At 37.5% G+C, this 24,907-nt stretch overlaps 1 protein-coding gene across 4 annotated transcripts in view; it reads right to left on the reverse strand.

The window, feature by feature from the left end:
• Positions 1-5,492: 5,492 nt before the first annotated feature.
• The window catches only part of bur (GMP synthase burgundy), a 78,608-nt gene continuing 59,193 nt past the window's right edge, over positions 5,493-24,907 (reverse strand). For 3 of the 4 annotated variants that reach the window (XR_004976495.2, XR_004976501.2, XR_004976526.2), the window contains 2 exons: positions 5,841-6,093; positions 5,493-5,729 (listed from right to left, as the gene is read on the reverse strand). Coding sequence is in view for 1 of the 4 variants with exons in the window: in XM_036362920.2 (XP_036218813.1) it covers positions 5,628-5,729 (102 nt within the window). In the remaining 3 variants the exon portion in view is untranslated. The remainder of the gene's footprint in view (positions 5,730-5,840; positions 6,094-24,907) is intronic. The other variant, XM_036362920.2, reaches the window with a different exon arrangement.

Genomic DNA, 24,907 nt, shown 5'->3' on the forward strand with positions numbered 1-24,907 from the left:
TCAGCTGTAACTAAGCTTCAAATCCCAATTCAAAAACGTAGCTGGAAATTACAAATTGAATTATGAAGAATTCACTACCCTATTAATTTGAACTGAAGCCGTTCTCAATTTACGGCCACTCACAACACTCTCGCAAGATCCCTCTGACTTCACAGCCCTAACTCCAGGGCATTTTCTCAAAGGAGCATCCATTCTGTCCATACCTGAGCCAGGCGTGGAGTCGCTATCCTTATTAAATCGACGGTCCTATACGAGTAGTTGATCTCCGCTCTCAAAGCTTAACGCGACCAAGGCCGCTCGTGAAATTATGCTTTCTGCCAAGCGCAAATAATTCATAATTACCGCAACGCAAATGAATTAATCGCTTAACAAACCGATAAAGCCGCAAATAATAAAACCCAGTGGCACAATCGCATATCCCCATTTACATGCAACAAATGTAACATATAATCCTCATAACCTCTTAATTCAGATAGATATGGATGTGGACATGGCAACAGTACCAACACCAACTGTAAGGTCAGCCATCAACGTTCCGCGCCCTAGGGCAACTCCAGCACCACGAACCACAGCGGCAACGGTTCCTGCAACCGCTCCCCGTAGTGGTACGCAACCACTAGCACCCTCTTCAACACCAGCAACGGAATGCCAACGCAGCCGATGCCCACTGTGTCGATGCACACACCGGCTGCAACACTGCAACATTTTCCGAGGCATGCAGCCCATGCAACGTCAGCAGGTTGTTTGGCTACGGCACACGCGACTCCGGAGTGTACGTCCGTTACGCTATGCCAACTGTTCAATAGACCGCACCACACCATGCTGCACCGCACCCCCAAGCGGGCCGTCGGGCGACAATTCAACCCAAGCCACCATGCCACGAGCAGATCACAGCAGAGCAGCCGTCCGGATCGAGTCCGAAAACCAATGACTTCTAGGCTAGAATTCGCCTAGGGGTGCCGCCGGAAAATCTATTTCATTTTTTTTCTTTCAATAAACGCATATAAACGGTGAGCTCAAACGAGTAAATTAATCACTATTTAAAGCGGCAGATGGGATTACTGCCTTAATGTTCCAGAAGCTGAAAGAACCTATGGTTCTGAAACTTGGAAGAATCTGAGCCAGTATCCGGCTATCTTATATCCCAAGAAGCTGGAAAGACCCATAAGCCTCAGCTCCTTCATGCTGAAGGTCTTAGATAGGCTAATCGATATACACATCAGATCGATCTTAGCGGACAACTTGTCACTATGCTTCACTTCACTTCACAACATGCTTATGAACAAAATTATGATAGCACCGCACGGTTCAATGACACCATAGCAGATAGATACCAAACTGAACTGGAAATTGAATATTGAAAAACGTAGATAGGAAAGCTTATACTTGTATGGCGTATTACACGTGTAATAGGAGGGTGCGTTCGAGCTACGTAATAATTGCAGCAGTACAGCAACTTTATTCCATATTTGCTGATAGTCTACTGATGTGCCGCCAAAAGTTTAGTGTTGCCGACTATTTGCATAAAAAATTACAGTAGAAAGTGATGCTGTTGCAAGTGTTACCAGAAATTCACGAAAAACGTTATACTGTGACAAATTTGCAACACTGCAGTCGTGATTCCAGAAACTGGAGCCTCAAACCAAATGTAGTTATGAGAATGTATGGTACTTATACGGCTGTCATTAGAACAATTTTTACATATGGAGCATTGGTTTGGAGGCCAGCATTAAATAAACAATATAACATCAGAAAACTAATTAGAATTCAAAGGGCAGCTTGTGCAGGGGTTAGCGGGGCGCTTACATCATGTCCAAATGATGCGCTAAATATGCTCCTCCACCAACTGCCCATAGACATTTACACACGGAAAGTGGCAACACTTTCTGGTAGAACAATTAAGGAGATTGGTGGTTGAAACAGGAAGAGTTATGGGCATAGCGAAATTCTGAACCAGCACGATACTAATCGAAGTAAATCAGACTATCCTCCCAAGGTTGGACTTCAATAGTGATTCCAGATGAGAATAACCTCTAGACGTGAATGGAGGAGATGGTTTAGTTGGGGAGGAGAGTACTATGACAATCTATACGTACGGGTCCAAAATGTACTGGGGTGTTAGGACAGGGGTATATTCCGAGGGTCTAGATATTTCTCCAACGTTCTGTCTACCAAACTCAGCTAACATCTTCTAAGCAGAATTACTAATAATAGAGAAAAACTGTGGAACTAAACAAATACGGGTACCTTAATTTTGGTTGCCGGTCACACGAACATTTTCGGCAACGAAAAGGCAGATGAGTTGGCTAAGTCAGAAGCCTTTCCAGACGTAGCTGCAAACTCAAAGGAAGCAAGGAAACGACTTCCTCTGTGAGTGCCCAGTCTATCACAAATCAGACATCGAACTTTTGGAATCCAACAGTTATCAAACCTCGAATGTCTATCTACAAAAAACATAACGAAAATAAGTAGTTTCATTAAATGGCACCAAATGGTTTGAACACAAAATGACGCTTCTAGCGCTAATTGTGCCCGAAGGTGTAGCACTCTTACCTACCTACCTACCTACCTACTCTGCGATATTTTCTGGTTGCGAAGTGACTACGGAAGGCACCTGGCGTGAATATGGTTTATAGAACTATACATGAAAATTATAGTATACTGCAATTATTATATTCGATTACCATCTGTGGATGCAACAAAATAATATAAAAATCGTGATTAAAGATCAGGGGTTGATCATATAAGTGTGAAAATGTTGAATTGTATGTATTTTACAATGCTCAACCGTCAAAAAATAAAAATAAAAGGTTTTGACCACAAAAATTAAAAGCAGTAATATTTGAGGTGGTTTTACGGGTATGAAAAATAAATGTCGGTCGATTTTCAGACCAACCCGATGAGCACAACTAATTTCAGTAAAATCGGTCTAGCCGTTTCGGAGGTGTTTGGCAACAAACACCGTGACACGAGAATTTTAGATATTATATGTTATAGACTCACTTAGTTTTATTGTCTAACATTTCCAAATGTGATATATGTGATATAAACTCAACCGGAGAGGTAAATTTAATTTATTGAAATGATGTTGAAAACCAACGAGACGATGGGAAATCATTATATTAGGGATATGCGGTTTATACCAATGTTTACACAAAATCCTTACATATTCAGCGCTAAATCATTAATATAATTTTATAATTTTTAAGAAAACTTGTTCACTTAATTCCATTAAAATAAGAAACATTTTTCCAATAACTGCTTTGTCAGCTGGATAGTTGGAAATCAGGGTATATTGGGGGCAGAGAAAGATCTGGGCTTGTGGTATTAACCATTGACATTGTAAAGGTATACTCGAGAACATATTTTAAAGCATGTTTATAAATAAATAACTTACACACTGACCGAGGTATTTGGCATAAGGTTTGTAAAAATAACAAAAATCATTTTATGTACATATAGAGTTAAGGGTAGTATTGTCCCAATTTTATCGATTATTGGCATTACCACATATTGCTAACGGAAAAATAATAAGGCAACCATGGACACTGAACATTGAGCAGTTATGACTTCGTCAATTTATAGACTTCAGATGGCAGATTTTGCTTGATTTGTACACTGGAAAGTCAAAAAATCAGATGGAATTTAAATTTATGTAACATGGGAAATATGCGTGGTTGTAATCCGATTTCGCTTTTGCACAGTAACATAGGCATGTCAGGAGAGTTTTACTTACCAAGTTTAGTTGATATCGGTCGCTTAGATCCCGAGATATGGGTTTTCATCTAAGGGTGGGCTTTGCCACGCCTATGTGTAAAATTCTAAGTCTCTGACTTGTTTATTTAATGAGCTATCGCACTTTTAGAAGTTTTAATCAAAACCGTTTTATAGGGAGTGGGCGGGGTTATCACCCGATTTCACTAATTTTCACACTGTCGGTAGGGGTGGTAAAATAATTTGTCTTGAGTGAGTTTGTTTATTATAGCTTAAGTGGTCTAGGAGATATGCGCAATAAACTTAGTAGGGGGCGGGGCCACGCCCACTTAAAAAAACTACAGATGTTTGTCCCTAAAGCGATTCGTTTTATCAAATAACAGTCTTTTATCTCATTGTGGAGCTTAGTTATGACAATTTATTAGATTTCGATTAATGGCGTTTTGTGGGCGTGGTGATGGTTTGTTCACGCCCTTCGACAATATGAACTTCTTGTGCCAAGAAAAATGTGTACAAAGTTTCATCAATATATCTCTATTTATATTCAAGTTACAGCACAGACGGACGGACACACAGTCACACGAATTTTAACATGTCCCTTCCAACTGATCATTTATGTATATATATAGATTGAGGTGATACAAACAGCCGTTAGAACAAAACTATTATACTCTTTTACAAGAGTATTCAAATTATTTAAAATAGTTTTTTAACCCACTCTACATTTTGCATTAGGTAGGTGGGTAATGGCTCCTCTCTGAACTTCTGATGCACTTCATTAGTAAGACAAGATTTAGCCGTGCACCCTCCCTGACGTCGTGAAGAAACCCTCGACCGATGGCTGCGATTATTTTCTATATAGAGCTGTCCAATCGCATAAAAGATGTTTAATGGTTGGTTGCCAACCAAACTCCACCTTTCTCAGCAGGTATGTAGCGCTACGCTTCTTATGCATACTTTGCCTTCGCTGTGTCTTCTATCTTAAATGTAGGCCATTCGCTGGCTGATGCACACTAACAGCATCACTTTTGGCATCTCACTCTTTCCACTGCTTAGTAGCCCAGCCTTTGCAACAGTGGTTGGTATGGGCTGCCTCCGACCCGAATATCAAAACTTTAACCACAATGCCGTTGAGTTGAAAGCCATAATAGAGGCTTACGTGTGCGCTTAACTAACGATAACAGCACATAGTTTTTTCCGAGCTTAATCTGGCAATTTTTAGCAGCTGGGCTTTTACCTTAAGCGTATAGAGTTCATGCCTCCAATAATTCTCTTTTTACAATATCATTTTTTAAGCCATTCTCTCCAACTGGGTTATTTTACTTCTTTATTGCTAAATGATTGGCAAGCAGCTCCATCCTTTCCATCTCCACTTTCCTCCTCGCTTTAATGCTTTTCATTGCTAATTGCTTTTCATTGCTATAATCTGTAATGTCACTCAATTCTTAACATAATTATATACACCTTGTTGTGTGCTTTGGAAATTAAACAATTATTCGATTTCCAATTTTGTAATGTACATACATACTTGTTTAGTCCTTCTTTTGAAGCAAGATCGTCAGTTCGTGCAAAAAAAGGCATGTTGTAAATTTTTTTTGAGGACATGAATTTTTCATCGTCTGTTATACGTATAATAAATCCAAGTTTAAAAAAACCAGTAGAAATTTTCTCATTTATTTCATTAACAAAATTATTTCATTTTCGCCTCAAATAATAACATATAATATAAGGATTATTTAACAGTGTTGAATACTGGATCAATAAGTAAAAAAAGAATATTAGATTTAGAGCCCATTTATTTAATAACTATAAAAACTAAACTCAGTAAATATATTTTTATCATTTTCACATATTTCATACGATTTGTATTAGAGATCCAATCATAGAAATCAGGACAAAATTAAATGCACGAATTACTCCCATTCGGTTGTACCTGGTGGTTTGGATGTCAAATCGTATAAAACTCGGGATATGCCGTCTAACTTTGATATTTCGTGAACAATGTTATTGAGAACCTTTAATGAAAAAAAAATTATTATTAGTAACGTTTTAATAAAATATAAAGCAAATAGTATGCACATATGCTAAGTCTAAAATTACCGCATTTAAAAATTGTATATCTTTACCTTTGCTTAACTTTTGAATTTTATGCTGAACAAATTATTTACTTAACAATAAGTCGGCTTGTTTTAGGAATATTTGTTTTAGATACAGGGAATCAATTAAGTTTAGGCACAGTAACAAATTTATACCAAAAACCGTTCAAACAAGTATTTTCAACAAAAGTTTGAAAAATCCCGTTATGTATATTCTAAAAACAGCATTATGCTCATCGTTACATTGTTGTGCCGTTATCTTTCTTGTGGCGCCACTTAGACACTGTTAATTAAAAAAACAGTGAAAAAGCAATAATAAATAGGTTAAGTATACTTCTTTCAGCGTGTAATGTTGTTTTGATTTTAATTGCGTTGGATTAATTTTTTTCAATAATTTGTTTAAGCCTGACGGAGTACTATACATAATCAAGTGTAAAAGTTTAGTGTAATTAGTTGCTGAAATTAAAAAATGGAACGCAATTTGCAAATTTCGCTCGAAGTAGGAAAAATAATATTAATATAATATTTGAAAAATAAAGTTCTTCGTGAAATTGGCAACATAGTTTATCGAATTTCAAAAATATGTAAATCCTCAAACTGTGTGGAATGTGCTGCACAAAGCTAGTTATAAGGGACGAACTGCGAGACGTAAACCATTCATATCAAAAGCAAATAAGAAAAATCGGTTAAAATTTGCTAAGAATTTTCTTGATAAACAAAACTCGTTTTGGGAGAATGTTGCATTCGCCGACGAATCAAAATTCTACATTTTTATGTCGGACGGAGTAATAAAAGTATGGAGGCGTACCAATGCAGAGATGCCGAAAAATAACTTAATACAATACTTGAAGTCAAACATGGTGGAGGAAACATCGTTATTTGGGGGTGCATAGCTATTTTAAATTAAAATTTTTGTCCAAGCGTACAAAAACTAAGACCCAGCAGCCGATTTCTTTTTCAAACAAGGTAACGACCCAAAACACACGTCGTATCTAGTCAGCTAATGGCTTATACAGCGTGGACCCTAAAAACTTTCCGCAAAAAATAACAAATGTATATTTAAGTTAGGATTAAAACTTGTTTTATTTATTAGTTAAACTAAAGAATTGCATTATGTCTGCCACCGAAAATTCCGCCTTACTTCAAAGAATACAACATATATTAATTTATAATTAGTTAAATTCAATTTCAATAAATTTAAAGTATATTAGTGGTACCCTAAGTGAATGGATCATAAAGCAGAAATTCAATAATTATATAGAAGTTTAACACTTTTGGCAATTAGAATATTTTAGTTAAATTTTGTCTAACTTTAAAATGCCAAACTTAATGGTTAGGAAATAAAGTCAATCAGAAAAAAATCCTTTCGTTACATTGTGTAACGTTATATTTTGTACATGTTATAAACTTATTGTATTTGCGATCATGATAATAACAATAAAAATATAAATCATAACTTATGAGAATCAGCTCTTAGGGGTCAAATTAGAGTACATAGTTTAACTGAAAGAAAATATTCATGTGATAGTCCGTTCTGAGTTTGTATCGATAAAATAAAACACATATGGTAATTGTGGGTTAAGTGTGGGTGCAGCCGAGCATTTTTTACTCTCGCAATTTGTACGGATAAAAGAATGGCAAATATTTTCAAGTGTTGGAAAAACTGTATGTTAAATAATGTTGGATACTGACCAAAATGCGTGGTCTGGCAAAATTGTGAATAACTAAGCATCATAAGAGGAGAAACTGTTATGTATGAGGGCTAAGAGAACATATAAACCCAATTCATCAACGTTTAGCACCCAATCACTTTATTGGTAAAGTAAATGTTCACTTAATACCCCTTCAATATCTTACATCAAACTATATACTCGGTAATAGATTAGAAAGAACAGGTGAAAATCTAAAAATGAGGTATATGAGGGCTATATCAACGTCTGTATCGCTTACATTCAATGCATTAACTTTAAGGTAAAGAAAACATGTGCGCTTAGGTTAGGTTCTATACCTGATCCCCCAAGATGGAGGTTACAGTCACTTGTGACGCCAGAAAAAAGGCTCCTGTAAATAGCTCTTAAACGTCCACAAAACGCCTTGAACCCCCCTTTACAATTGCGTGGTACGGAGTTGGACCGCTGTTTTGGATTTGGGAAATCATGGACCGTTATCACTACCTTAGAATTGTAGATGTAATGCTTCCTTATCCTGGATGGAACATGCCTTTAGTTTAGGAGTTTCAACATGACAATGACCCGAAGCATACCTTCGGTGTGGTCAAAACTTGGCTATAGAATCAATAAATATATGTTATTACTTGGCGGGCGCAATCTCCGGATTTAAATCATATGGAAAATGTGTGGAAGATTGTAGAGAAAAAGATGGGACCCATTAAACCACGAAATAAGTAGGAACATCTAGGAAAAAGTCCAAGAGACGTGGTATTCAATACCAAATTCAGTCTGTAAAGCTGTAGTGGAATCTATGAAGACAAGGTACGCTGCCATACTGGCAAATAAAGGATTTGCAGTTAAATTGATTGTATTTAATTGCCAATTGAAATTCCGGACAGTCCCTTTAAAAATTGTCTGCTGATAATATTTAAATTTGTATTAAGTTATTTATGCTTTTGAAATGTTTAAAATAAATTTCATTACAAAAAATAATTGTTTCCTCCTAAGATCTGTGGTAACACTTTTCTTTCCAAATAGTTGTGAAGGAAATTTTATTGTCAGTAACTGTACATGATATCCTTTAATCTTAGTTAATTTTATTGAGATATCACTCGTATACGTATGATATAACATCTAGCATATAGACGGAAAAAAATATATTCCGTATAAGTCCTAAAAGAAGAAATAAACCGAAGTTTCCTACACTTGTTACAAACAATTAAATGTCGTCTTCATACACTTTGATATCTCACATATTGATCGATATATTCAAAGTAGTTTCACAAAGTATCAGAAACAAATGGTACAAATTAAAATTAATTTCACTATATAAATATTACTAACAACTGTTACAACAATGAAAGTATAGAATGGAATTATAATCAGATTCAAGTGTATAATTAAAACGATAATTAAGTGCATAATATAGTTTATATTTCAAACTCCTTGCACCGTTGGCCATGCACACTTAACAAGTCAGATTCGCAACGCGTGCCAGAGCCTAAGAGCCTAGAATCTTTTCAGTTTTCTTTGTTAATTAAATTTTAATATCTATATTGGTTATGAAATATCAAAATTGTTGTCCTCATTTTAAGTTTTGAAAACAATACTAATTGGCAATGTTATACTTTTTGAATCTTATAGCAATAAACTCAAGTGCGACATAAATTTGTATACTTTTCTGTTTTCTCCACCACAATCACCTAACATTAATTCCATCGAGCACTTATGGGATTTGTTAGAAAAAGGATTCCAAACTACAATATTTAGTCCAAGGACACGTTAAAAGCTGCTGTAGATATTGAATGGGCATAAATTACAAAGTCTGACACTAATGTCCTAGTAAAAAGCCGTTTGCAAGCACGATGGACGATTTCATAAATGTACATATATAATATTATATATAGTATTAAGAACCCAGCGTAATCGAAAATTCCGCCTTACTTCAAAGAATATAACATATATTAATTTATAATTAGTTAAATTCAATTTCAATAAATTTAAAGTATATTAGTGGTACCCTAAGTGAATGGATCATAAAGCGGAAATTCAATAATTATTAAAATAAATATTTTACGCAATTTAGTTTACGCATTTTCGAATACCCCCAGCAAAGGCGCCTGCAACGACGCATTGGTTTAACACACCTCTTGGCAAACTTTTCAACGTTTACCAAGACCTACCAATTCTACCTCATTTCAAAATATACAAATCTAGATAAATGTGGACGTCGATGAAAGCAGTTTTCTACATAAAAATGTTTGTATATTTTTGCGGGTACTTGTTTTACAAACATTTTAAAGAACAATATTCTTCTTCACTTCAGAAAATCAATATAGTACTTGCCAAATAGTGTAGTGGAATCTATGCCGAAAAGGTACACACTAAAACCACCCTCTGAATTTTTAAATTTTCTATAAAAAATCTAAAATATTTATAATCAATATTTTGATTATATTTGCTATTGGACCGGGTTTTCCCAAATATTATTGTTGTAAAAATTGTAATTGCGAAATTATCAAATGTCTATTCATTCGAACTAGACCATATTTCCTAGTAAACGCTTTTAATACAAACTAAAACAATGTGATTTCAAAAACGTAAAGTTGCTTTGTGTTACACATAAATAGTAATCACGCTCGTTTACTTTAATCTATGATTTTGAAATGAGAATTTTTGTAATTAGGTTTGTACGCAGTAACGAAGCAGGGGCAGCAATGCTTATTGTATTGTAATTTGATAAGGTATACTCTCCATGTCCAGGGTTCGTTACGATAAATTTGTAAACTATGGGCTCTTTATAAATGGTAATTTATTTTATGTTTTCTTATTAATACAATTCCTCATGCTTCAAATATACAATACAAAATTGTGTCTTCCGCGTTGTAGTGATGTCACCTGAGGATAGCGCTATGGCAGAGTAGCGGTTTAGCGTGCCCCGTCAGGGCGTTACTATCAGGCGGAATTATGGAGAGCAATGGCAGCGGACGCGATGCCAAACGTGGAGCAGTTCAGCGGAACTACTCACTACCCACTTCACTCGTAACTTCCAGCGTCCGTACGGTAAAGAGTGAGTTGCCTGCCAGAGGCTCGATTCACTGCGAGACATTCACACCTTAACGCAGTACTGTCACCGCCGCTCAGCGCCGCCGTTGAATAGTTTGTAACCCTATCCGCTATGCTGCGCTCTGGGAGTGCTAAGGAACGTTCTGCTTCTCGCTGGAACTGTGTTGGAACGCCTTACGTTTGTGTCCGGCGGTGATGATGTCTGGCTTAATACGTCGGCGCTTGGCAGCAATACCTGTATATACTGAGACAGTGATGCGCGACAATGCTCTGCTGCTTGCGTTGACGCTCGGATCATTTGAAGAACCTTTATGGAACAAAGATCTAACTGGTTTGGCGTATGATTTTTGCTTAGGAGCGTTCGAAGATCTTACCACTGGTATCGATAATACAGAGTGGCCTGTACGAACTCGGGTTTCCTGGTGGCTTGTTAGGTTTTGATAGCAGAACCAAACGTTGACGTGTCCATATATTCTGCGAAGTATTTAGTTTTGCGTTTTATCGCATTTTTTTATGCTCTGTTTAGAATGCCATCCAAACCAGGAGCTTTTGCATTACTGAATGCTTGCACTCCTCACTGTCAACGGCTGGTAGAAAAAAAGGAGGTTCTAGGCTTGCTTTTGTTTGTTTTGCTTTAGTAATACAGGGCAGATTGGCATTTGTCCTTTATCGCCTCTAATTTTTGACATTACTACCAATACGCTCGACCTCATGGGTTTTCGTCTACTTTGCACAGAGTTCTTTAAAGCATGCAGTTCTGTTTTTCCTAATTGCTGCTTTAAGTTTTTTTCGTTTTATTTTATAAATCTCGCGTAGTCACTCATATTCCACGGCACCTCTACTTCTATTATATTGCCGACTAGCTCTGTGACAGCTACATCTCAGAGCAGCGATTTCGCTATTCCACCAATATACTGGCTTTCGACGGCTGTTGTACTTCGCTGCGCCTCTACCTTGCTTGTGACATTATCTGATATGCTGGCCATGTGTGCCACCAACGTATTATTGCAGTAGATGAATATCGATCGCCGGTAGCCTGCTTGCTCACCCTCTAAAACCGCCGGCACTGGGCTTTTTATTCCCTGCACCGTAACTTAATTAAGTTCCATTTTATTTGACAACATGGCTAATTTTCTGGGATCCTACCCATATCATTTTATAACTACTGGCAGGTAACGATTCAGCAGCTCCTAACCTGGGGACAGACGCTGCCCAGTAATCCGCTCAATTTGAGTCCGACGCTCTCGAAATTTTTGTTGTTCAGACACCTAGTTATGGGCAGTGTCAATTTACGCCATCACATAGACTTCGTTGAGCATATATAGCCTTTTAAGCTACACCCTCCATCTCTGCTGCTTTGGTCGGGGACTGCTTATTGGAATATTTGCAGCTTCCCTACATATCTGGAAGCCGTTCAGCTATCCGCCACCTGACAACGATGTCCTGCTGTATATGTACGCACTCGTATAGGCTGCGACGACGATTCTCTGCTGCGTAACTCGCAGTTTCTACTTGTGCGTACTTTTATGACCACGGTGCTCTGTTGTGTGCGATGATGCTGAAGTTTTCTACGACGACGTCACTGGATGTAAGCTGTGATGCCCGCTGTCGTAAAGGCGGCTGCGGCAACTCTCTGCTGTTTAACTCACAGGACGTGACCGCGGTCTGTGCGAAACCCCGGACAACAGAAAACTTTTTTGGCGACCGCAATGTAAGGGGTTGAGTCTCTTAACAAAAGGCTTTCACAAATCAGGGCACAAAGAATAGCCAGAGGATCGACTCACTACTGAGTCTGGTGCCGGACGTGTGTACGCTGTCACAGTCCTGTGCAGACTTCCTAATGACCGCCAAGCCGTGTGTTGCTTGCTCGCGTATTCGCAACATGTTTCTTTGGTATGGCGGTGTTTTCCCGTTGTATATGAATGCTTGTTGAGTTTTCATCTGTATGTCTTCTTTCTCCTTCTTCTTGTATACTACAAATACCACACAAATTTGTTTAACAGGGTGCATCTTCACGCGTGATGTGGGCTAAATTCGGTATAGATAGATTAGCTTAAGAAAATATCCGATATACAATTTTAAATATCTCCTACACCGTAGATTAAAGAACCCCATAAAAGAAATGGTCCGTACAATGCACTAATCGCCAATGGGCACACCAAATCATATTGCACCCTACGCAGTGTTTGTGTAGTACGTGGTGATTTACACCATACGTCCAAATGTTCACATAAAAAAGCAGATCTAACAAAAAAGTGTAGAGATTGTGGGGGAAATCACAATGTTAATAATCTATATAAAGACTTGAAATGGAAGTTGTCGCTTAATTCCAAGCACGCCGAAACAAAATGACAAACATCCTATGTAGAGAAATTTTTTAAATCACTGAACAGAGTTCAAAACCTGGTAATATTAAAAATAATGTGGTCCAAGAAAGTTATGAAAATGTAGTAAAAGGTAGGTAGGTAAGAGTGCTACCCCTTCGGGCACAATTAGCGCTAGTTGCATTTTGATTCATTATCGTAAGACATTTTATCTTGATAAAACGTTCCATTGTTGTGTTCAAACCGTTTGGTGCCCTCAATAAAACTACTTATATCTGTAATGATTTTTGGAGATAGATTTTCGAGGCTTGGTAACTGATGGATTCCAAAAGTTCGATGGCTGATTTGTGATAGAACTGGGCACTCACAGAAAAAGTGTAGAGTCGTTTCCTTGCACCCTTCGAGTTTGCAGCTACAGCAAGTGCTATTATAGGGCATACGCATTTTATAACGCATGATCTCCAAATGGCCAGTGCCCTGTTATGGTTGCTGTAAGTCTAGATGTTATATAGATTTCCTGGACCTATGTAATAAGTCCATAGTTTTTGTTTTGTCATGGCCATATCTGTTTAGCTATCCTGAATTTTGTTGTGGATTTCCATCCATTTTGCGCTATTTTTTCGAAGCTCCCTCCCTCTTGATCGTTCCTAGCGGACACGGTATTGTCTCTGCCTCGGATTCGTCAAGAGAGGCTCCTGACTTAGCCAACACGTCTGACTTTTCGTTCAAATCCAAATCGAGTTAACCAGCCAGTGAGTTTAAAGCCTTCCTCGCTTTGTTTATTAAGTTGATCATTGGCGACGACAAGGCTTGTAGTGCCGCCTGGCTATCTGTAAAAATGACGTCTTCTCATCTGGAAGTCACTATTGAAGTCCAAACTTGGGAGGATAATTTGATTTATTTCGATTAGTATCGTGCAGGTTCAGAATTTCGCTATGTTCATAACTCTTCCTGTTCCAACCACCAATCTCCTTAATGCTTCTACCAGAAGGTGTTACCGCTTTCCGTATGTAAATGTCTATGGGCAGTTGGTGCAAGAACATGTTTAGCGCATTATTCGGACATGATTTAAACGGATTGGTACCCCTGTACAAGCTGCCCTCTGAATTTCATTTAGTTTTCTGATGTTATATTGCTTATTTAATGCTGGCCTCCAAACCAGTGCTCCATATGTAAGAATTGGTCCAATGACGGCCGTATAAGTACCATCCACATGACTATTTTGGTTTTAGGCCGCAGTTTTTGCAGAGTATCTTCTTGCACGTGTAATACGCCATAAAAGCTTTCCTAATACGTTTCTCAATATTCAATTTCTGGATCAGTTTTTATCTATCACCAACGCCAAATATTTTGCAATTGCGGACAGAGCAATTGTAGTACCACCGAATGTGGGGAGCTAAAATTCAGGTATTTTGGTTTTATTCGTGAACAGCATCAGTTTCGTTTTACTAGGGTTTACACTTCGTCCGTTATACGCAGTAAAAGATAACAATGTACAAATTCCATTTCCTCTAAACCAACCAAGTGGAAGCGTTGTAAATATGATTTTAAACCTTATTCAATGTAGGTATTACACAATTTTATGTCTACCATAAAGGAAAGACATATAACAAACAACTAAGGAAGGACTAAGTTCGGGTATAACCAAACATTTAATGATCTTGAATCTTGCAAGAATCAAAGCCCGGGAAATTCCTTCAGGTGCTGGCAAAACTTTATATTAAAAAGTGTTGCGAAAGAATTAAACATCTGTTATTCGAGGCCATAAACTTAGTTTTATTTCTATATTTTAGTTCAAGTCAGCTAAAATTACATTAAAAACACCTTCAAATGAGATGATGTATATATATATGTGATATTAACTCGACCAAAGAAGCTAAATATAAAATATTGAGTTAATGTGGAAGACGTCAACCAGAAAAACGGAATTCATTATGTTAGATATATAAGGTTTAGATCAAGATTAGACCAATTACATTCTAATTCAGCGCTAAACCACATAATTTGAAAGAAAACTTGTCCTCTTAATTTCACTAAGATATCCCACATTTTGATCAACATAAACGGTTAAAAGACAGGTAGAACGACGGAAATAATTTAACGGGGTATATTGGCGATAAAGAAAGAAGCCCGTTCCGATTGCATTAATTTTGACATTACTCAGGTATACTCGAGTACATATTTTGAAGCAATTTTTGATACAAATAATTCTCACTGACCGGCCTGAATATGCCATAAAACTTGTTAGAATAACGAAAATCATTATAAGTAGTATATGGGAGTTGGGGGTAGTATTGATCCAATTATATAAATTTTTGCCGATACATTCATTGGTGCTTGATTTGCATACTTGAAAGTGAAAAGCCTTCTCATTCCATTTCGGGGGTAAAATTTAATGTCTGTGGCTCATTAAGTTATCGATTTATCGCTCTTTAAGTAGTTTTAACAGTACCGTTATAAGGGGAGTTGGCAGATTTCATCCACTTTTACAGTGTCGGTTGGGGTGCTTAAGGGATTTGCCTTGAGCGAATCTAGTTATGTTAGCTTGAATAGTTTGGGAGATATGTATATTAAACTTTTTAGAGGACGGGGCCACTTTCATTTTTTCATAATTTGTAGCTCACAGCTGCGCTTTGCAGTTTTTAATCTTAATCTGGTGCTTAGTTATGGCATTTTATAGGTTTTCGATTAAATGTGGTTTTTGAAAGAAAGGCAACTGTATAACACTATTATGAATAGGCAAAATAACCTTGACATAATTTCTCCTGGTAAGCCGACATACTGGCCCAGTGATCGAAACAAATTTAATTGATTTTGGTGTAATTAAAAATATAGATAGATCGCTTATACTGAACTGACTTATCTTCCGATCATTTTCCAGTACTAATAAAGCTATGGTTGTATCACCAAAAGTGGGTCTAACATCCCATAAAACGAACTGGTTGTAAACTCAGATAAAGTCATTAAGCAAAGCATAAGCGAATTTAATGATATTAACTAACTCAGCTATCTTAGCAATACCTAAAGAAAACAATAAGCCGCCTGTGCTAAGAAAAATCACAAATGATGAAATAGAGAAGCTAGTAGCTAAAAAAAAGGCAAGCAAATAGATATCCTTCAACACAGCTGCAATTGAAGGATGCTGTACGTAAACTAAGAAAAACGCTAAAGAGCGAGGAAGAATATAGTACTCGAAAGAAATTGAACCCAAATTCAACTAACATTCAAAACAATCTTTAGGGTTGACCATAAGAGACGTGAGTGGTAATTGGGCTCAAAGTAATGAGCAACTTACTTTTCATAGCACCTAGAGATGGTATTTTAGTGTAATTGTCCAAAAAACGACTTTCGGCTGCCAACTTTGTCAGACACTGCTACCAAGACGCTCATGTCTATCAGCTTTTGAAATTAAAAAAATTATAAGAGATAACTCCAAAAAAGTCATCAGAAGCTACAAAATATTGCTGTAGTAATGCTCTTCTTACATTTTAGTGGAATATTTAGTTTCGGATATTATCCAAATTCATGGAGAAAGTCGAAGGTTACCGGCATAAATAATCGCGGGAAAGACTTAGCACTGGTGTTTTCTTACAGATCAATAAGCCTCCTACCTACCTAAATATTTGAAAAAGTTTTACTATCGAAAATGTCTCCTTTTCTCCATGAAATAAATATCATTCCAACGTAAAGGATGGCACTGTAGAGCAAGTAAATATATTTACTAACGAAATTAGAAAGGCATTCGAGTACACTCTACTCAGCAATATTCCTATGTAGCTCAGGATTCGATAAGGTATGGCATGAAGGCTTTTTATACAAAATTAAATCACTATTATCTTTCGAATTGTATAAAACATTGAAGTCTTATTTAAAAAATAGGAAATTTACCGTTAAAGTAGCTAATTTCATATCAGATGAACGACCGATAAGGATAAGGACTGCTATACCTCAGGAGACTGCACTAAGCCCAACTCTATAAATCATATATACAGCAGACATTCCAACTGGTAATAATGTACTGAAAACGACTTTTGCGGATGACACAGCCCAAGTATGCCGTATTAATTGTCCCATATATACAGCAGCCATTCAAACTGGTAATGACGTATTGACATCGACTTTTGCTGACATCGGTATGCCGTAATAAATGTTCCATCAGAGCGTCGGGTCGAAGAACGGCTAGCCAACTGACGAATAAATGTAAATGAACAAACACATTTTCACTAAGATCACAAATGTGTCAGCCGATTAAAATTAATAATATCTTAGTACCACAAGCAAATGGTGTTACTTATGTTGGATTTCACTTGGACAGAAGCCCATGGAGAAAAAATATATCCTGCAAAATAACTAGCATGGAAATAGGAGCAGCAAATTTAAACTGGCTTTTGAATAAGAATTTTAAATTTAGCCTTGACAACAAAGTTTAATTATATTACGCATTATTATCAAACCGATTAGGATGTATGGTATTCAGCTGTGGGGTACGACTTGTGCAACTAACATTGATATAATACAGAGATTACGGTCTAAAACCCTTAGAGCTATAACAGGTAAAGAAAAAAGAAGAGGACAGCAGAAAGAAAAATCAACTTAAACTCCTAAATCAAACTCGCTTTAAAAGGAAAGATCTACCAACCTTCTAAAGAGCAACCTATCACTAAATAGGCGCAACAATCAATAAAGATACATTAAAAAACTGATTGCTGATGTAATTAATATTCATGAAATGTTCCTGACAATATATATTGTATTTATTTTTGTCTTGTTATATTTGTTATTACAAGTGAATTGATTTAGAACTGTATATATTGGTAAAGTAAAAAGTTCGTTCGGTTTTTTATTGATTTTTCAAAAGATGATATAGAACCTTCCATCCGAGCTCCAGGAGCTTCTGGCGAGATACTAAAGACGTGTGTGGCCTGGCGTTGTCCTGATGGAACACAATTCGGCCTCTGTTGATCAAAGATGGCCTCTTCTGGATGAGTGCTGCCTTCAAGCGGTCCAGTTTGTGGCAGTAGAATGCCGAATTGAGCGTTTGGCCATAGGGGAGCAGCTCATAGTAGATGATTCCTTGCCCATCCCACCAAACACACAGCAAAACCTTCCTGGCCGTCAATCAGGTTTTGGCCACCATCTGGGCCGCTTCTCCGAGCTTTGACCACGACCGTTTGCGCTCGATGTTGTCATAAGTGACCCATTTTTCATCGCCAGTCACAATCCGCTTCAGAAACGGGTCGATTTTGATGCGATTCTGCAGCGATTTGCAGATGGAAATTCGGTCCATCATGTTTTTTGCGTTAGTTCGTGTGACACCCAAACATCGAGCTCCTTTTTGAATCCAAGGTTATGCAAATGGTTCCAAACGGTTTTCTGGCTTATCTCTAGTTCTTCAGCAATTAAATAAGTGCTCACGTGACGGTCTGTTTCCACTATTTCCATGATTTTATCGCAATTTTCGACGACAGGCCTCCCGACGCGTGGTGCATCTTTGACATCGAAATTACCGGAACGGAACCTAACAAATCACTTTTGTCCTACACGTTCGTTTACAGTATCGGGCCCATAAACTAAATTAATGTTTTCAGCCGCTTTTCGCTTTGATTGAAGAAAAATTGTAAAAAGTAGCGAATTTTCTCTTTGTTGGTGTCCATCTTTGACGAGCGCTCACAACGTACTGAGTCAATCAATCGAAAAACTGTCAAAAACAAACTTTTAGCGCGAATAAACACGTTTTCAGCGCCGTATAGTATGACATGATAGTAGACGTAACACTAGTACTATGGACAATAACGCCATCTCTTAGATAAAAACCGAACTTTTTACTTGACCTAATATTATGGGTGAAAATAGGCCTCCTGGGGAACTTAACACTAAAAAAAAAGGGTCGGTAACGCGCCTACATTGCAACCTCAGGGTTACGAAAATATTCTTGCAAATTTTCGTTAATGTTTTTTATTAAAAGTACCTTTTCACAAAACAGTTATTATACTAAATATTTTTTATTCACAGCTTTGTGTCCAAAAAAGACACATTTCGATCATGTGATCTCAGTAAAATTCTTGGAAAACATTTGATTATTTTGTTTCTTATAGATTTATACTATGGTCAAAATGGTGAATTACAGAACGTACAATTTTGCAACTAGTCAAAATGTGTATGTTTGTTTCCGCTATAACTATAAATAGTTAGAAATGAAAATTCTTCAGAATTTTTGGAAAACGCAGAATATGGACAACGTTTATGCAAGGTCACGATGAACGTGTTTCACCACAGTTTAACATGAGCCGATTCGAAAATAGCAGAATTGAGCAATTTCAGAGTTAAATGAGAACCATGAGCATTCTTATGCTAAGAAATGTACGCTTAAAGATTCGTTTACAATGCGCAAACGATTCTACATATCTATATATGTGTTTATAAAAAAATTACGTGATACGAGGTTAACTCCTAAACTACTGAACCAATTTAAGTAAAATTTAGCACCCTGTGTTTAGTTTGATCCAACTTAAAAGATAGGATTTATCTTTTTTATTATATCTTAATTATTTTAAAAGTAAAACAACTCACAAATAAAAAAATTTATATTTATAAAAATAAGTATGTGTTCAAAATGAAAAAAATATTATAACTTACAGTAAAATGTCAAATGGAAATTCCATTTTCTTTCATTGACAAATATTTGCATCAATCATTTTTAAAACTTAATCAGAAGTACAATCCCTTGGAGTCATTGTGTATACCATAGCTACAACAATGCGTAGTCGGAGCTGCTGGTAACTTGTAGATATTCTGTTGTTGTTGTAACGGTTACCTAGTCCCCGCTTGGGAGATAAGTAATAGTTTGATTTGGTTCGAAGTCATCTAACGAAAGGTCTAGGAAATAAGCTGTTTCGACGGGGTCGGACCATAGGGAAAAGGGTGTTAGATGTGTGGGGTTCGTTGGGCATGGAGATGTGTGGTGGTTAGTGTCATGCGGACACTCATTGCACTCATCGACAAAGGGCTGATGGCTCCACTATGAATGGCGATCAGTGCTTGTATACAGTTCGTTGCGTTCGAAGTCCGGTCGGATCTCTTCATGTTCCTAGGAGGCGGTTCCGTTCCAAGCAGACGACTGCAGGGGGGATTTCTGCGAGAACACCGCAGCAGAAACTGCTTGGAGCGGAGCTCATTATGTTCCTTAACCGGAAGCATAAGGGCCTTACTGTGCAGGTGTTCCATTGGGGACATCAAGGGGCGTGATAGTCCGGAGTGCAGTGTTTTGACAAGTCTGAAGCTTCTTCGTCTGCGTTGCACTACATTCAGGCGACCATATTGGTGATGCATAGTTTAGGACCGGCCGGCCGATTTCCTTGTATGTTGCCAGCAACGTTTCTTTGTCTTTTCACCAATATCTTCAGCCCTAGAGGGAGCGTGGATTGTTCTAGGTCCTCAAGAAGCGTTGTGTGATTGACTGTGTCATAAGCTTTTGACAAGTCCAATGCTACGAGGATCGTCCTCTCGCAAGGTGGCTTCTGGTTTAGGCCATGAACTATCTCGGCGTTTATGACGCTAAGTGCTGTGGTGGTGCTGTGCACTTTCCGAATGCTGATGTTCTGCTAGACTCAGGTGGTGAGTAAATGTCGGGAGTATCAAGGCCTCAAGTGTCTTTACTACTGGGGAAAGGAGAGTTGTCGGACGATAAGACCCTTTGTTGGCGGGTTTTCTAGGTTTCAGTAGTGCGACCCCTCCTCCGACTTTCCACACATCGGGTATTTGAAGAGTGGACATCGACAAATTAAGGACCTTGGTGAGGTAGCTTACCCCCGTCCAGCCAAGATGTTTTAGCATCAGCATGCTTATTCTAGGGCCAATGAATTTGGACGATTTGGTTGTTTCGCCAGCTCCATCCGCCTATGATTATTTGACAGGCAGGAGTGCCAAAGATCGTGGTGCGCGATAAAGTCGCCTGGCATCAAACGGTTTTCACCACGAAGTAGCACACCTATGTTCGGGTGATGTCCTGCTGGGCAACATGTAACTAGGCGGATTAATATATTTAATATCTCGAGCTTGACATCGCCTGACCGGACTGCTATACCCTGACACTCAAGGGTAGTGTCCCTGCGGTCGATGTCACCATCGATTAGACGATATTGCACGGTGTTGTGCAGTATGAAGGCTAGGCCACCATTATCTCGCTCTCAATCCTTACGCAAAACGTTGAAACCTGCACAACTCAGAAGATCTGAACGGCTGTTTAACTTGATTTCATGGACCGCAGTATATGCAGCTATCTCCTCGATCTTACTCTGGAGTCCGTTGAAGTTAAATTGTAGAATTCGTTTATTGCGGGTGTCCGTGGTGGTTTTAGCAGCTGTAATATCCGCATGAGCGGTTGTCACACTGTGGTGTTGTTTGACGACGCCACTATATGGGATTGCGGGGACAGACTCCTACAGCACGGAGCAACATACGACGCACTCCACCCACGTGGGGTGCGCAGGGCGGAACACTACAGAAAGTGACACCAGCCAGCGCAAGAATTGCACTTGACAGATTCGGTCTGACACACGGATTTGTGCAAAGAACCAGGAGTTGCTGAGTAGTTCTCGCACAAGGATTGGAGCGGGATGAAGGTGGGGAGTTGGTCAGCCTGAAAGTCATGCTGCCTTGAGCTCCTTAGGGCTGTAGAGGTCTTTTCTTGGCCACTCGACTGGAGTGGCGGCGCTGTGCGCGAACATGGTTCAGATTGCACAGCCGTTGAGGCAGGTGTCGCAGTAGTGCGTTGGCAGCATGTGGCCACGTAACTCGTGGTCCACTCCCTATGGGTCTTAAGGCCTGAGCAGGTCCCAAATAAAAAAGAAAGACTTGAATTCTTCTTTATTTAGGATTACAAAATAAAAAAAAATGTTAATCCCAATTACCGGATTGCAAGAATTTGCTTTAGAAGTAACATTGTCGCGTTCAATCAAATCAAAAAGTAATTATTTTTATTTTATATTTTTTATCCCAAACATCTTGAATTAAAAAATGAAATTTAATTTTAATATGAAAATCTAATTTTTAGCCCAACATCAGGATAAAAACACCAAAATTTTATTTTTATCCTATATTTTTTAATTAAAAATTCACAACCCTGATATTACATACTTGTAATTATAGTCTTCTTTACTTTATTTCGTTTAATGAATAAAGCACAATGTTTCAATATCTTATATGTCGAGCTAATTTTGTAAGCCTTACTAACTTTCAAATGATTTAGTTTTTTTTATTATTTGTATTTTTGATAACTAACATGTCACTTACTTATTTTTAAATAAAAACAAATTCGATCTCACAAAACTTAGAGCTATAAAGTGTTGCCAAATTTGCGTAAGACTTGAAGTTGTTGAATGCTAAGTTGTACTTGGCCGCAGGTGTATGTAGGTTTGATGAATTATATAATATATTTATTTGCTTTGGTCATTAAAAATTTTGATAACATCTTAAAAGACTAAGCGATCGCACATATACAGTGATGTGCGATAAAATAAAGCCACACAATCGCTGACGATGTTACTTCATGTAAAAGTTTTTTGTGAACCTAATATTCTATGAACTAACGATAGATAAATAAGAGCATCCAAAAAATTAGTGTAGTTTTTCAAAGCCGAATCCTGAATCAGGTGAGAGAAAATCCGTTTGTGACCTCTTCCGCCCTTAAGAAGCAATATTCTTTGAATGTGAATGCTTTAACCATTCGAAAGTTATTAATCAAAAACAATTTGAAAGCTAAAATTGCTCGGAAGGTACCGTTTCTGACCATAGTCAATATAAAGAAACGGTATAAATTTTCAGGAGATCGTGCTGAATGGCCAGTTAGTAAATGGCGAAACATTCTTGGGTCAGATGAAACCAAATTGAATTTATTTTACTCAAACCAACGTAGTCTTTCTGTGCGAAGACCCCCCAATACCGAATTCTTTCCACAACACAATAAAAATACGATAAAACATTGCGATAGGAGTATAATGGTTTGGGGTGCTTCTCATATTATGGAACAGGTCCGCTATTTCGGGCAGAGGGTAGAATGGATGCATTACAATACACCAAGATTTTAAATGAAACCATATTACCTTATGCGGAGTTTAATATGCCCCTTCAATGGGTCTTTCAACAAGATAATGACCCGAAACACACATCGAAGCGGACAAAGGAATGGTTGAGACAAAACGGCATCGCTGTTTTAAGCTAGCCCCCGCAATCACTAGAACTTAATCCTATAGAAAATTTATAGCGGGAGGTTAAAGTGGCTCTGAGAGACCAAAATCCATCCAGTAAAGAAGACCTTTGGAGGCTAGTGAAGGCCGCATGGCATAAAATTCCAACTGCTATGTGCCAGAATTTAGTGGATTATATGCCCAGACTTTGTAGTTATAAAATGGATACTGCACTAAATATTAATGTAGCAGTTATTATTCTTTATCCATTCTATTGATTATTTCATTAAAAATTACAGATTTCAAATCACCGGAAACAAATAAATTTAAATAACGTCTTCTGGCTCTATTTCAAAGCACAGCCAAAACGAGACATGCTATTTGTTTCTCCTGCGTGTGAGGTGAAACCCCCGATAAAATTTTACAAATGTTCGCTGTCGAACCTGCACCTTCTCGTTTATTTACGTTCTCTGGTTCCTGACTGCTCATTAGTTTTATTCAACATTCAAAGTGAAACATAAGATAATTTTATGAATTTAAAGCATAAATATTTACGAATAAATATTACTTTGTGAAATGTCGAAACGAAAGTGTCTTTTCAACGATAATTTCAGGAAAATATAACCTTTTTTGAAAATCACTTATGACGATTCCAACGTTCGTTGCGACAAATCTAATGCAACTTTTTTGGTTGCTGCTAATGGAGACAAGGAAAATCATTTGAAGACAAAGAAGCACAAAGAGGCAGCAAATGCTTCTCTTCAAACTTCAATCATATCAGATTTTTTCATCGGAGAGAAACCAGATTTGAATCTATCGAAGATGGTTGCGACAAATCTAATGCAACTATTTTGGTTGATGCTAATGAAGACAATGAAATTCATTTGAAGACAAAGGAGCACAAAGAGGCAGCAAATGCTTCTCTTCAAACTTCAATAATATCAGATTTGTTCATCGGAGAGAAACCAGATTTGAATCTATCGACGACGAAAGGCGTGTGGGCGTACCACACAATTGATGTGAATCAGTTTCGGGTGAGTTATTCAAAAAATTATTTTAAAAAAACAGCATTGATTATTTTATTGATTAAGAGAGTGTTGAAAAATTTTGATTTGACCGATAATTTGATCGCTTAGTGTGGTGAAAATGCGCCAAATTAATTTCGATCGCGTTGATAGGTAAGGTGAACGAAATGTTTTTGCAAAATTAAAGAAATTAAAATCGAATATAGGTAGTTGGTGAGGTTGGGCAGCGCATATCGTGCATAATCCGATTCGTAACGCATGTAATGCACTTGATGTTGAAATAGAGAGCATTGTTGCTGAGATCTACACACACTTTTATATCCACACCATTCGCACAAAAGCATTAAAGCCAACCTATGAGATTTCTGAAGATGAATACAATCAACTGGTTGGTAACTGCATAATTCGATTGTTTGGCTTAAGCGAAGCTTTGGGGAAAATCATTCGAATGTTCCAACTTTTGAAAACGTATTTCGACGACCTTCCTTCACCCTCAAAAAAGCCAGATGTATCCGCCATTTTTTCAGTAATCCACTATCGAAGCTTTGGTTCATTTTTGTTCATAAACAGGTAAAAATATATTTTTATTAGCTGAAATTTTTTCAAAATCGATTTTATTTGTGAAGAATAATTTAAAATTTTTCTTGTTTGGAATTTTTCACTCACTTAAAATAGCAATCAGTCAAAAAGAGATATACGTCAGACCGAAGACGTCTTCAACAATTCCGGAAACACCGTCCACTTCACCAACTATTATATGTGGCGATTTTCGAGGAACTATATTGTAATATGGAATAAATCGATGACTAAAGCAACTGCACACATAGC

The sequence above is a fragment of the Bactrocera oleae genome, chromosome 3 (assembly GCF_042242935.1).
Source record: "Bactrocera oleae isolate idBacOlea1 chromosome 3, idBacOlea1, whole genome shotgun sequence".
NCBI lineage: Eukaryota > Metazoa > Arthropoda > Insecta > Diptera > Tephritidae > Bactrocera > Bactrocera oleae.